Source organism: Asparagus officinalis, chromosome 4, assembly GCF_001876935.1.
Source record: "Asparagus officinalis chromosome 4, Aspof.V1, whole genome shotgun sequence".
Taxonomy (NCBI): Eukaryota; Viridiplantae; Streptophyta; class Magnoliopsida; order Asparagales; family Asparagaceae; genus Asparagus; species Asparagus officinalis.
In genome coordinates this window covers 50,314,797-50,330,883 of record NC_033797.1, presented here as the reverse complement: position 1 = coordinate 50,330,883, position 16,087 = coordinate 50,314,797, and the positions used below count along the sequence as shown (strand labels likewise).

At 38.3% G+C, this 16,087-nt stretch overlaps 1 protein-coding gene across 1 annotated transcript; it reads right to left on the bottom strand.

Moving 5' to 3' along the window:
* On the bottom strand, positions 12,360 to 15,318 carry LOC109838678. The gene is made up of 4 exons (XM_020407102.1): positions 15,075 to 15,318; positions 14,132 to 15,031; positions 12,867 to 14,078; positions 12,360 to 12,721 (listed from the first exon to the last, which is right to left on the bottom strand). Exons 1-4 carry the CDS (start codon positions 15,316 to 15,318, stop codon positions 12,360 to 12,362), a joined length of 2,718 nt encoding a protein of 905 aa, XP_020262691.1.

Here is a 16,087-nt window from a genome sequence, read left to right as displayed (position 1 = left end):
TTAAAGACGAAATCATATATAGGCACATAAACATGAAACAAAATAGTATTTTCCAATTCTATCCATTTGTTTCATATATAAACTCGAAACCTATTAAACCAAAAAAACATATATGTATATATACAAAATCAAAAACCAAAGCGTGTATGTGTGTATATGATTGAGCTTAAAGTACTAACACACATAATATAAAACCTAAACTAAATTACCCAAGCTTGATCTTGATCTTCATTGAGCTCAACTTGGTATACATACGGATGAAGCTTGAACTTGATCTTTAATTTGAATTGTACGTTGCTTCACTCCACAATTCCGCCAACCTCCATTTGATATGATCGTTAAGGCTCGATTCCATCCATCCTCCAACAACGTTGTTTGTCTACAATACATAGGAAAACACAAATACTAGACAAACAACATTAGTGGTAAATTGTTTGTTAAACATCATCAAAACAAGAAAGCCAACAATCTCCCCCTTTTTTATGATGACAAACAATTTACAAAAAGAGATATATGCATGAAGGAAATGAATATATAAATTATAATTCGCATGCATATAACCACGAAAAAGTATACTCACAATATTTCTCCCCCTTTGACAACATCAAAAAGGGGACAAAAGAATTAAGAGAGCGAAAGCTCCCCCTATCAATAAGCATAGGTGAGTATAAACAAACATAGAATAGGGAATAGCTCCCCCTATCAAAATGCCATATAAAATACATATATAAATATATCAAGATGAACATATTGTCTCATATCATAAAAGCCAATGTATAAAATTAGATTTATGAAATCAAAAGAAGAGAAACATGAGAATCATGTAAAAAGTTTTCAAATGAAAACAAATCAACCAATTGAAATCATAAATCAAAGTTTAAATCATAAAACCAAATCATCATTGATTTTCAAAAATCAAGAGAGGCAACTATATCTAGCTCTTGAGCTAGTATCAACCCATATAAACATTTTAGCACCCGGTAAACAAGATTTGGGAATAAACACCCAATAAATCCGGAGGGTTATATAAGTACAAACCTCTCATCAAAATAAAACCAATAATCATGAAAACAAAATAGTTTGACCAATAAAATGAATTGTTTTCATAAAAGTTTAAAATACAATTTTCAAAACCAAGAAAAATAAAAATAAAAGTACTAATATTCTTGGCTTAAAAATTATTTTGGCACCCAAGTATTCTTGGTGCCGGTTTGTTTAGGGACATGACCCCTATCATTAAAGCTCAAAGTCCTAGGGTTATGAACCCTCTTAGACATATGTGGTGCACAGGATCGGTCATAGCAATAATTTCTCAAATGACCCTTCCGATTGCAATATGTACAATGGAAAGGAAGCATTTGCTTATGTTGACCATTAAAAAGGTGCATGAGGAACATTTGCAAATAAAGATGGTCTTTTAAGATTATTTTGCAAATGAGAAACATTTTGAAACGACGTTGGTCTACTTGAAATATTTTGTGATTTAGAAACTTTTCACAAATCAAAACAAAACTTAGCTAAGTGACCAACTCTACCACAAAAATCACAATGATACATATGAGCATGCTTATGATGAGAACTAGGTGCATGTGTGTGTACATGTGATGAAGAAACTTGATGAGATGCACAAGAATGATTAGTATTCTTATGTTTTTGTGCATCATAGCAAAATTTAGCTAAATGGCCTTTACGACCACAAATGGAGCATTTGTAAACTTTGCTATACAAGTGTGCATAGTGTGTAGGTGATTTTGTAGCACTAGACTTTGCACACTTGTCCATAAGTTTCTTATGGTTATCAATGCATGTTTTTAAAGTTGAATCTAAGCATGATATGCGTTCCTTAACAAGATTCAAATCATCATTATGCACAACATCATTGATAATAGAAGTAGAGCATGTATGGTTATCAAAATCATTTCTAATAGCTACTACTTCTAGCATGACATTATCTCTTTCATGAGTTAACTTAGCAAAGTTTGAAAGCAAAGAATCATGATCCAATTTTAATTTTTCATTGTTTTCTTTAAGGATCATATTTTCATTAGAAATAGTATCAAACTTAGATGCTAACAACTCATGATCGGATTTCAAAATTTCATGCTTGCTTTGTAAATTAATGAAATCATTTTGCAATTTGTTAAAGGCATGTAATAATTTTTCACTAGCACAAGCAAGTTCATCATTAGGTAAATCATTAATGGTTTCGAACTTGCAAACCTCACTAGGGCTATCGCCTAGTGGCCGTGTGCATGATGAAGCTCCAATATTACTTGAGGAAGAATCCGCCGGAATCCTTTGGATCTCCTCCAAGTTACCATGATGTGCTTCTATGAATGTCCACAATTTGTAAGCACTATCAAAGGAAACAAGCTTGTTAGAAATAGAGGAATCAAGTGCATTATGCATATATTCTAACACAATCTTGTTCATGGTAAACAATCTTTTGTCATTTTTACTCCACTTGGATTTCTCCATAGTGGGTACAATATAAGCATTATCAATAATTCCCCATAGATCAATATTTTTAGATTGCATAAATAGTTTAAATCTAAAACACCATTGAGCATAGGGGAAAGCATTGAATTTAGGAGCAACACTAGAATCATAGCCTAAACAAGATGCATCATTCATATCCATAAATTGTAAAAATATGCAAGCAAGATGCAAATGCAATCAAAACAAGATTAGCACAAAAAGATAACTTGGATCTTTAACTCAAGGCGATTAGACCTTAAATCAAAGAGCACCAAGCTCTGATACCAATTGTTAGACCCTAGAGGGGGGGTGATTAGGGTCTTATGCTAATCTAATCCGATTAAATGCCAATTAAAAAAAATTAACAAGTTGTATTCTTGCAAGGTAGATATATAAAGAGATATGTGCAAGAATAAGCAATATACACAATGAGATATATCCTATATGATGAATGTATATATGCAAGGATATATAAACTAACACAAGGGGTAAACAATCTAAACAAGATAGTGAATGAAATAAATGAGCAATGCACAAATGGCGATATAAGATGAATGCAAAAATAAATACGCCAAAGCACACTCAAACACAATCAAATGATCACGGAGTTCGGACCTTCCGTCCTACGTCTCCGCTCCCCACTCCCGGGGAGAAATCTACTAAAACAATCCGGTTTGGAAGCCGGAACTTCTTCTACACACTCGATTTACAAGTTCACCGAAAACTCTCACACAACAAACACTATGCAATCACACTCTACACCCACTAAGTGTTGGACCTAGTCGTGTCTCCCTCAAGTGCTCGGTTACAACCTCTCTCTAGGCACGTCAACCGACGCCACTCCTCTTGGGACGATCCCCGACTCTCACCACACACTCCTCACTCGGTGTACAAGTGTATTACAAAGTGATTCTCACAATAAGCACAAATATGACAAATGATTGTTCTCAGTCACACTATCCCACAACCTAATTATACTATGAATATAAATACAATAAGCTCAAAAGGTTGTGTGTGAACAAAGAGATATAAAACAAAACTAAACTCAATGTAGTTCTAGCTAAATAACAATGATAATCAAATATATAAAATAGCTAGAAATAGAGTTTAGAAAACTTCTCAATATATCAAGAGTTGGAGGAAGAATAGTTGAATACCCAAACACCAATAGATGATCTCATCAAGCTCTTGTAGAATTGAATCACAAAACCGAAACACTCAAATGCTTAAAAGCTTCTTAAAACAAACTTAAACAAACACTAAATAAGTTTAAACCCTTGTTAAAATCTTTTAAACCATTCTCTTGTTTGAGAGGGAGAGGTAAATGCAATGAGGTATTTATAACAACCCAAGACATCAGCCAAAACTCCTAACAAAAGATAAAACAGCCCCAAGCAACGGTAAGAAAACTAGCCGTTGGAAGCTGAAAAAGCTCTCGTCGGTCGACCGGAAAATTCATCGGTCGACCGGAAATTTTATCGGTCGATCGGACCGGTCGACCGACAGACTCTCTGTCGCCCAGTGAGCGTATGAACTCAGGTTCGGTCGACCGGTTCGGTCGACCGAAAACTGACATATTCAAAAAACTGGTTTTTAAAAGTATTTTTGAGACTTTTGAGAATATGTTAAAAATAACAAATAAAGTCCAAAAATTATGAAACTTTGGGAAATGTATATACACATGTAAATGAACATGTTACAAAAAGAATTTTCCAAATTGCATTTCCCATTTGTGAAAAATCATCATTTTGCAAAATAGTTCAAAACACGAGAATGTAAACATGTGAAATTTGATATTTTGGCTAAACCATGTTTTGAAACTTTGCACAATGATTATATAGACTTAATAAAATATGTATATGATTATTGTTAAGTCCAAAAACTAAGAATACAAAATTTTCATAAAATTACATATTCTATGCAATACTTTCAAAACACTAAATATGATTTCATTAAATATTAAAGACGAAATCATATATAGGCACATAAACATGAAACAAAATAGTATTTTCCAATTCTATCCATTTGTTACATATATAAACTCGAAACCTATTAAACCAAAAAAACATATATGTATATATATAACTGTATATATACACAATCAAAAACCAAAGCGTGTATGTGTGTATATGATTGAGCTTAAAGTACTAACACACATAATATAAAACCTAAACTAAATTACCCAAGCTTGATCTTGATCTTCATTGAGCTCAACTTGGTACACATGCGGATGAAGCTTGAACTTGATCTTTAACTTGAATTGTACGTTGCTTCACTCCACAATTCCGCCAACCTTCATTTGATATGATCATTAAGGCTCGATTCCATCCATCCTCCAACAACGTTGTTTGTCTACAATACATAGGAAAACACAAATACTAGACAAATAACATTAGTGGTAAATTGTTTGTTAAACATCATCAAAATAAGAAAGCCAACACCCCCATCATTTCATGTATCATTGGTAATACTCACATTGATAAGGCGCTTTTAGACTTAGGGGCCAGTGTCAATTTGCTTCCATATTCAGTCTATCAGCAATTGGGTCTAGGTGTACTGAACCCAACCAAATGCACCTTACAGTTGGCTGATAGATCTGTCAAGGTCCCTATGGGTGAGTTAGAGGATGTTCTGATTAAGGTTGGAGATTTTATTTTTTCAGTAGATTTTATAGTCTTGGAAACACAGCATGTTTCCAATCCAAAAGGACAGACACCTGTCATCTTAGGATGACCGTTCTTAGCCACTTCTAATGCTCTCATCAACTGTAGAACTGGTCAAATGAAGCTGTCCTTTGGGAATTTGACTGCTGATCTCAACATTTTTAATCCAGGAGACCAACCAAATAATCAGCCTCTAGAAATAAACTACATTCAGGAAAGATCAGAAGAAGAAGAAGAAGAAGAGTGTGATTTAAGTTTTGAGGTGACACCAATAATACCTACCTTACTTTGTTGCAAGAATTACTGAACACCCCGAAATGCTTGGAAATTCAAATTATTGATTATATCATTCTGAATTTGTTTAAAATCCGAGGCAGAATTTTTAACAGTAAGGCAGGATTCAATGTAGAACAGGAACTCTTCATGTTGAATATTTCATTCTACATTATTTATTTTGTTTATTTCAGAATAATAAAAAGAATTTATTCTTCTCTCATGTGAGAGTTTCTTGTTCAGTTGTTAAAAAAAAGAAAAGAAAAAAAGAAAAAAAAGAAAAGAAAAAAAAGAGAAAAAAAAGGAAAAACAGGAAGAAGAATAATTTTTTGTTTTCATCCTCCTCAGACCAAAGGTAATTACAGATTTTTATCAGCCGACCAAATGTAAGTGCTTCACTTCTTATCTGCTTTACTTTATGCATCATAGAGTTTGCATTAAGGACAATGAAAAATTTAGGTGTGGGGGTGAGAATTAGTTATTTTTTTCTCTTTATTTTACATCCCCCCCTTTTTTTCTTTAAAAAAAATTATAAAAATATCGTCACTTGCCAAATTGATAGAGTTATGTAATAATTAATTTATTTGATAAATTTGAAATTTTCTAATCCCTAGTTGGTTATTTACTTAAGATCACCTTTTATGATAACTCTAAATAAATTTCTTAAGAAATAATTTTCAAAGTAATATACTTTATTTAAGCCTTAACTTGGACTTTTATTTAAAATAGTGAAATTTTTGCATGCTTAACTTAGAGTTGAAAATAATTTTTTTCAAAGTGTCTTGATTTACATATTTTCAAAATATATATACATATACAAAAAAAAAAAAATTGCAAAAGAAGAGTGCGAAAAATGGGCACCAAAAAGGAAAAAAAAACTCTTGAATTCAAGGTGATTCTATCTTATAAAGCCTAAGCTGACCGACTAATTAAGCCCAAGGAGTATTTCCATACTTAATGACCTAAGCCCATTTGGGTTGGGATCCATTGGCCCAAAACTTGTTAAATGGTCACTTAGAAATCCCGTTAAAGTAGAAAAAAAATCACCAAGAAAGAAAGAGTTAAAAAAATTAATTAAAATTTAAAAATTAAAGAAAAAACTAATAAATATCTTATAATTGTATATATGGTCTTGGAAAATATTTTAAATCAAGCAACTTAAAAATTATTTAAAATAAAGAGTTGGCATGTTCTTTTCAAAACTTTTAAATTAAATTTCTAAGTTTGGCTTGATTTTGTATTGCTACAATGAGAAGATTTTCTTAAAAATATACCTTAGAGTTATATATAAAAATATTTTCTTGAGTGATAACTGGCTCCAATTAGATTATCTAAAAGTTATCAAGTGAATTTAGTTATTTACTAACTTCTTTAATTTGGCAAGTTAACCGAATTTTGTGGGTATATTCACTACAAACCCTCACGAGACTATAACTCGTCCACTAGGATAACCTAGGGGTTTAAAGGCTTGTTGTATGCGCTAAATACAACCGCGATTCATGCAAAAGTGAGTTAGGATTTTCTTTTTATTTTCTTTGCTAGAGGACTAGCAAAAGTTTAGGTGTGGGGTATTTGATAATCATATTTTATTATAATTTTATACCCTCATTATTTATTTTATATGAATAAATATACCATTAATAATTGTTGTTAGATTAGTTTGCACATAAATGAATGGAAATATAAATAAATATTATTAAATGTAAAAACCCCTCAAAATCTCTCTTCTCTATTTTTGTAGCATTTTATAAGCACATTGAAGCAAAAAGCCAATAGAACCGGACTGCTGGACTTGGTTGTAGAGGCTTGGAATTTTAAAATCAAGCGTGGACTTGGATGCAAATAGTTGGAATGAAGTGAGCTTTTATGCAAAGATTTGAATTAATTCTCATGACCGGATGTGGCTGTAGTTTTTCACAAGAGAATCATGAAAATGGGCCGGAGATTTGGAAGTGGGCTTGGCTTGAATTATTAATTTTTCTTAAATAAATGAATGGACTGAGATTTGAATTGGGCCGGTGGTGTCACGCCCCGCTTCCCAAAATACCAGGGAATCGGGACGCGAGCAAGCCCACGACGTATTAAACTGAGAAGAGATAAGTGCTGGACCCCGTCTTCTCAATCTAATACGCTAAGCGTCAAGAAATACAAACGAAGACACAGGTCCCCGATCACAGTAGCGAGAATATAATAAACAACACAGACAGAAAATATACATATCACAACTGAAATATCATCCGAGACACAAAGTTTGGGTCAAACCTGCCCTTATTACAAAACAGTCCAACTAAAATAGGAAAATACATAGTCCGACAAAATAAGAAGGAAGTACTGCAAAATAACTAAGTCCATCGAAAGACTAAAGGGTAAGGTACTACATAAGTAATCTAGTGTCCATCAGTGATTACGTAAGCATCTCCAAGCTGAACCTGTTCTTCTTCTAAGTCTGACGTACACCAGAGAAAACAGGTGTACGTCAGCGCACATAACGTACGGCAAGATCCCACAAGGAAAGTAGAAACGGTCGTACGACCAATGCAAGAACAATAATAATAACAATAGTAATAATCTAAATGAAATCCACCATTATAATAATCAGAAGAATCCAAAACCAATCGGGTAACGAGGTTATGTAGCTAATGATCAGACTAATCATCCAAGTAACGATTCATACTACTAGCCATTGTATAACATGTCAGTAGCTAATGATCAGACTAATCATCCAAGTAACGATTCATACTACTAGCCATTGTATAACATGTCACTGGTCACATCTCACACAGAGCCAACGCTCATATCACCGGATAACTGACTGTTCATAAATCCTCTACGTGCATCCAATCCCGCGAAACGGTTCGGTGATAGGACTACACGAAATCCGATTTCGGCCTGGTTCGAACTCAAGCAAAACTCGGGTGACGAAACGATTTCACTAACCAAGTGCGAAACGGTTCACTTGGCCCAACAAACTAACCCCAGTGCGAAACGGTTCACTGGTTCTAGTCTGGAAGATACATCAACAGTCTTATCCGATCACATGAACATTAACTTCCCCATCCCAACTCTCTTGTTTTTCTAAGCTAACTTATACACAGGTTTCTAAGTCTTAAACCGGACACACTAGGCCACACTAGTCATGGTTTTCTAACGGTTCTCAAGCATAACAAAGAGTAATAAACACAACTAATCATATACAGCAAGATCATAACATATCACATAATTAAAATTAAGAAACATAAATTATGAAAAATTCATAATAATCCCTTTTCTAAAATAAATCCTTAAAAATTATTTATAAATGTTCTAAAATAATTCCTTTTATAAAATAAATCCTTTGAAATTATTCTAAATTGATACTTATTCTAAAATAAATTCTTTTAAATTATAATTATTCTAAAATAATTCTTTTGTCAAATAAATTCTATTAATTTATTATAATTACTCTAAAAATGATTTTTCACCAACATAATTTATTATAATTATTTTAAAATGATTATTTTGTCAAATAAATCCTTAAAAAATCATAAACTAATCTAAAATAATTTTATCTTATTTTATCTTTACAGTATCTATTATCAAAATATTATTTTTAGTATCATTCGTCAAATAAATCCGTACAGGTCATCACAGTATATGTATTACAATGTGAATGGTCATACATTATTGTCCACAGTCCGTTTCGTTCACGATACTTCTATACGTTATAGTTCTCAGTCCAATATGTTCACGACAGTTCCGTATTTGTAACGAATAATTATTCGGGTAACGAGTTCGTATGCATAATAAATCTGTGCAATCTACAAATTATAACTGAGCAAGAATAGATTCTTGGGGCCAAGCAATCTAATTAATTCCACCAGCGGCATGTAAAATTGAAGACGAGTCATAAAAGCAGAGGTGATCTTCGACTTACGAGCCATGGGACCTGTGACCAAGGCGCTTGATGCTGCTAGTATTTCTGTTCACTTCGTCCGCGATGCGTGCAGCGTTCGAAGACTGCGTGGATGAGCTTGGAACGGCGATGTCGCTGACAATCTGAACTGCAAGTGCGCGTCGCGGAGGCTCGTGCGGTCGCTTGTTGAGAGGAGGAGTCTCAGGAACTCTCGTGGTGGTCCGAGCGTGTTCGAGGCCTGAGGTGAACGCAGGGAGAGTGCTTGGTTGCGGTGCTTGGAGGAGGGCGGAAGCGGTCGCTGCAGTGGGGCTCTCGGCGTCGGAGAGAGGAGGCGGGTGGGGCAGCGGCTGCTGCAGGAGCGCGGAGGCGGTGATCAGGGGGCTTGGGCGCGGGAGCGGAGGAAGTGAGCGGTGCGTCTAGCGCGGTGCGCAGGCAGGCGCTGGCTCGGCGCATGTCGAGGCGCGAGTCGCGAGCGGGTTCGTCGGCGTCGGCAGCGCGGTCGTGGTCGGGAGCGGAAGCTCCGTGGCCTGAGCCTCGAGAGAGAGAAAGAGAGTGTACGAGAGAGAGATGGGGGCTGGGTGGGGTTTAAATAGATAAAAAAATAATAAAAAATTGAAAAAAAACAAAATAGATTATTGAATGCGGTGCGCGTGCAGCCGAAATTTTTGAAAAGAAGAGAAGGGAGAGAACGGGGTTGTTGGGTAGCTGATAGGGGTTTAACGCGGGAAGAAAAAGCTGGGAGTATTTTCAAATAGTTTCAGGTATTTAAACAAAAATAATTAAAATAAATAATTTCGGGTACTTAAAAATTAAACTAATTATATAATAATTATCTACAAATAAAAACGTACATTTTGAGCTAATACAACAGTTGATATGAAACTGTCGAAAATATACACGTATTGTACAATTAAACAGAAATAATTAATAATAAAAATATATTTACTTACATTTAAAATCAAATAATTATGTGACAATTATCTACACGATAAAACGTACCAGTTATGCTAATACGACAGCTGATACGTAAAATACAAGAAATTATACAATTAATACGTAATTAATAATTCAATATAATACAAGAATTAATACATGATAATAATAATAATACGACGTATTATTTAAAATAATACGTAATAGTATCAGTAACACAACGGATAATTCCCAGAAATTTTCATTGCACTAAATTAATTTATAAATATAAAAACCATTTAAATAAATATAAAACTTAGACTTTAAATCATAGAAAATTCTAGAAAATCGAGAAAAATACAAATACTCTTTTAAAAATCATAATTAAATATTTTAAAATACCAAAAATTTATTTTAACTAGTATTAAAATTTTACGGTCATTACATTCTACCCCCCTTAAAACAAATTCCGTCCTCGGAATTAAAATAATGGTGACGTATAAAGAACTCAAGGACCGAGATATGGAAAGAGATACTCACTCAACACATATAGAGAATGGTTCAAATAACTGCATTTTCATAAGTAGGGAGAAAGTATGACAAGAACAATACAAGGTAAGGTACAAGATGTGACAACTAAGATTCAGGAAACAGATGAGGGTATCGTTGTCTCATTTCAGACTCAGTCTCCCAAGTCGACTCGCCAGGAGAATCTGGGTGCCACATCACACGAATGAGCGTGACGGTCTTGTTCCGGAGAGTCTTCTCTCTTCGGTCTAAAATCGTCACAGGCTGTTTCTCGTATGTCAAATCAGGTCGCACCTCAATCTCCGAGAAATCTACGATATGACTCGGATCTCCGACATATCTCCGTAACTGAGAAATGTGGAATACGTCATGCACTCCAGCCAATGCGGGTGGTAATGCAAGTCGATACGCCACTTCTCCAACTCTCTCTAATACGTCGAAAGGTCCCACATATCGCGGACTCAACTTCCCACGCCTTCCAAAGCGAATGTTACCTCGGTTAGGGGAAATCTTTAGGAACACATGGTCTCCTGGCTGAAACTCCAAATGTCGACGCTTCGCATCTGCCCAATGCTTGAATCGGTCCTGCGCTATGCGAAGTCGTTCCCGAATGATTCTGACAGCATCAACTGACTTGTCAATCAACTCTGGCCCAAAAATCTCTCGTTCACCAATATCGTCCCAACTCAAAGGAGAACGACACTTCCTCCCATATAATGCCGCGAAAGGAGCCATTCCAATGCTAGCCTGGAAGCTATTGTTGTATGAAAACTCCACCAAATGCAAGTGATCTTCCCATGACCCGTGAAAGTCAAGCATACAGGCTCTAAGCATATCCTCCAAAATCTGAATAGTCCTCTCCGATTGCCCATCGGTCTGAGGATGATAAGCTGTGCTGAAACTGAGATTGGTCCCAAGACTCGCCTGCAAACTCTTCCAGAATTCTGAAGTAAATCGGGTATCGCGATCCGAAACGATGCATACTGGAACTCCGTGCAATCGTACGATCTCCTCCATGTATCTCTGAGCAAGATGCTCCGTCGACTGTCCCACTCGGAAGGGAATGAAGTGAGCCGATTTGGTTAATCGATCTACGATCACCCAAACAGCGTCATTTTGTCTAGTGCTCCGAGGTAAGCCAGTAACGAAGTCCATGGTAACATGTTGCCACTTCCATTCCGGAATAGGCAATGGCTGCAACAGACCTGCGATACGCTGATGCTCTGCCTTCACCTGCTGACATACAAGGCACTTCGCCACACTACGAGCCACATCTCTCTTCATACCACGCCACCAAAAGTTTAGTTTCAGATCCTTGTACATCTTCGTACCTCCAGGGTAGATAGAGTACGGTGAGCTGTGAGCTTCTCGTAATAATTCTTCTCGAATATCTCCATCTGGATACGACTCCCAAATCGTAAGGATCCGTCCTCATGAACAACAAATTCCGGTCGAAGACCAGCCACTGCTAGCTCTCTACACTTCTGAAGAAATGAGTCATCTGATTGTGCAGTCTTAATCCGCTCGACCAATGTCGATTGAATTTGAAGATTCATCAAGGAAGCGGTGACCCCTGGAAGTATAACTTCTATACTCATCTCTCTCACTTCCTGCTAAAGTCTCCACTGAGCTGTGAGGGTCATGATTGCTGGCAAACGGCTCAAAGCATCTGGTACTACATTAACCTTGCCAGGGTGGTACTGAAGGTCAATGTCGTAATCTGCCATTAGCTCTAACCATCTGCGTTGTCTCATGTTGAGCTCCTTCTGAGTAAAAATGTACTTCAAGCTCTTGTGGTCAGTGAACACCTTTACTTGCTCTCCCAACAGATAATGCCTCCAAAGCTTAAGGGCAAAAATCACAGCTGCCAACTCCAGGTCGTGGGTAGGATAATTCTGCTCATGCTTCTTCAACTGACGAGAAGCATACGCTACCACATGACCATCTTGCTGTAGAACACATCCCAATCCTCTACCTGATGCGTCGCAAAACACCTCAAAGTTCCCGCTCTTATTTGGTATCAAACGCCTGCTCACAAGCGTCGGACCAGACGAATTTAATATCCTTCCTTGTAAGACGCGTCATCGGTTCTGCAATCTTCGAGAAATCCTTGATGAAACGCCGATAATATCCAGCTAATCCCAGGAAGCTCTTAATGTCGGACACCGACTTAGGGGTAGGCCCATCCTTAACAACAGCTACTTTATCCGGGTCCACAGATATGCCGTCTCTTGACACCACGTGTCCTAGAAATGCAATGCGGTCTAGCCAAAACTGACACTTACTATACTTGGCGAATAGTCGATGCTCTCTCAAGGTCTTCAGTACATACCGCAAGTGCTCTGCATGCTCTGCTTCATTCTTAGAGTACACTAGGATATCATCGATAAAGACTTCTACAAACTTGTCCAGCACATCATAGAATACCAAATTCATCAGGTTCATAAATGTCGCTGGCGCATTAGTCACATCAAACGGCATCACTAAGAACTCATAATGTCCATATCTCGTCCGGAACGCAGTCTTGGGGACATCAGAATCCTTAACCTTCACCTGGTGATATCCGCTCCGCAAATCCAGCTTAGAAAATACTCTCGATCCTCCCAATTGATCGAAGATATCATAGATACGGGGAAGTGGATATTTATTCTTTACTGTCACCGCATTCAACTCCCGGTAGTCGATGCACATCCGCTTGGATCCATCCTTCTTTCCCACGAGCAATACAGGTGCTCCCCATGCCGATACACTAGGTTGAATCAACCCTCTATGCAAAAGATCGTCCAACTGAGTCCGAAGCTCGGTCAACTCAGCCGGAGGCATACGATAAGGGGTCTTGGAAATCGGAGCAACTCCAGGCTTCAGTTCTATGGAGAACTCAATTGCTCGATCCGGTGGTAACCCGTAAATGTTATCGGGAAACACATCTTCAAATTCCCGAACTACAATTGGCTTCTCAGATTCCACTTGCATGGCAGCAAACGTCGCCTTCTTCGGTCTAGCTTTATACTCTACCGGTCCAGCCGATGTACTACCACTAAGGAATTCAAACCTCGGGTGATCCGGTATCTCAAATACTACGCTCCGACGACGGCAATCAATGGTGGCAAAGAATGATCCCAACCAATCCATTCCAAATACTGCGTCGAAACTCGGCAGATCAATCACCAGGAAATCTGCAAAGAGCTCTCTCCCGCAGATGACTACATGGCATGATTCATAACCACTGGATGCTACTAAGACACCACTGCCGGTATTGATATTCAGGAGAAGGTAATTACGACTAAGCTTAGTACTCATAATGAATCCTATCATTCTATCATCAGGTAAGGCTAGATAAGGAAAAATTCATATGCAAGTAAAACTAAGAATGAACAGTTCTTACCAGTGATAACTTGATCATTCGCCTCAGCTTCCACAGCTGACATCATGAATGTTTGACGTGGAGGTTGCTGCCCTTGTGCCTGCTGATAAAGCTGTTGTTGTGGAGGGAGAGGTCCAGTTCGAGGGTAGGACCTGTGCTGGGGCTGTGCTGCTGGTGCAGGTCGAGGTGGAGCTGGAGGAGCTGCTCGAACTGGAGGTGGGGGCAAACGAGCCTGCTGTTTCTGAGGACAATCTCGACTCATATGGTCGGGGGACCCACAGCTGAAGCATAGATGAAGACGCCTGGGGCAATCCTGCTGAGTATGACCAGGGTAGCTGCAATAGGAACACCTCACCGAAGGCTGGCCGCGAGTCTGCACTCCCGGGCGCTGATAAGGGTGACTCTGATGAAATGGCTGACGCTGAGAATGCTGCTGCCTCTGCGGGTTCTGCTGCTGCTGTCTCGGAGGGAGACGCTCGACACTTCGGGTCGGAGCCGCTGGTGTCCTTCTCTGAATCAAGTGTGAATCTTCTGGTTCCTTCTGCACGCTTTCAATCTCGCGTGCTGCATCCAATACGGCGTCGTGAGTCGCGAGAGCCCTACCAGCCAAAGCCAATCTGATATACTTGTCCAGACCTTTCTGGAACTGGTGTTTCCTGATAGTGGGGTCTGTAACTAAGTGAGGAGCATATCGGCTCAAAGAAGAAAACTCGGCCTCATACTCGTCGACTGATCGACCCCCTTGCTTGAGCTCGACAAATCTACGCAGGAGCTCATCTCGGGCTGACTGTGGAAAATACTTCCTATTGAAGCGATCCGTGAATGTCTCCCACAGAATCGGCCTCTCTAGGTGTGTCTTCTCAGCAGCCCACCAGATTCTAGCTGTATCCGTGAGCTGAACATCCATGAGATCTACCCACTCTGCAGGGGGAATACGAGTCACCGTAAGGATAGTCTCCGTGACCTTGAGGAACTCCTCTGCTGCTAAAGGTCCCACCGGAGAAAGAAGGAGGTCGCATATACCGAAACTCCCTGACACCAGGTTCTGTACGAGGGGGAGGCTGGTGAGGCTCCCGCTGCAAGTGCCCAGCCAAATGCTGTTGATTCGTCGCCAGTCCCTGAATCATTGCCAAAAGTTGGCGTGGGTCCACTTCGGGCGGAGGGACATCACTACTGGATGGGTTACCATTGCTTCGTGTACCCACCATGGTTCTGAAGGGAAGGCAACGAGGATCAAAATTATTGCAGGAAAAATCAAGTCAAGATCAAAATCGAAATTGGGTAAGGTAGGGACGGAAACAAGATTGGTCAAGATACTGGGATAAGGGCTAAGTATAGTCTTACGGATGAAATATGATATGCGTCTAAATTATTCATTATATTCTCACTGGTAAGAAATCGGGATCGTGACCAGGACCTTGACCTGCATGGGCCACCACTAAAACCTGTCACACCCCGCTTCCCAAAATACCAGGGAATCGGGACGCGAGCAAGCCCGCGACGTATTAAACTGAGAAGAGATAAGTGCTAGACCCCGTCTTCTCAATCTAATACGCTAAGCGTCAAGAAATACAAACGAAGGCACAGGTCCCCGATCACAGTAGCGAGAATATAATAAACAACACAGACAGAAAATATACATATCACAACTGAAATATCATCCGAGACACAAAGTTTGGGTCAAACCTGCCCTTATTACAAACAGTTCAACTAAAAATAAGAAAATACATAGTCTGACAAAATAAGAAGGAAGTACTGTAAAATAACTAAGTCCCTCGAAAGACTAAAGGATAATTACTACATAAGTAATCTAGTGTCCATCAGTGATTACGTAAAAGATAACTAAGCTTCCGTCTGTTCTTCTGTTCCACCTGGAAGACACTCCGGCTGGGCATACTCCTGTTCTAATGCATCATCATACTGGACCTGTCCGTCCTCTAAATCTGACGTACACCAGAGAAAACAGGTGTACGTCAG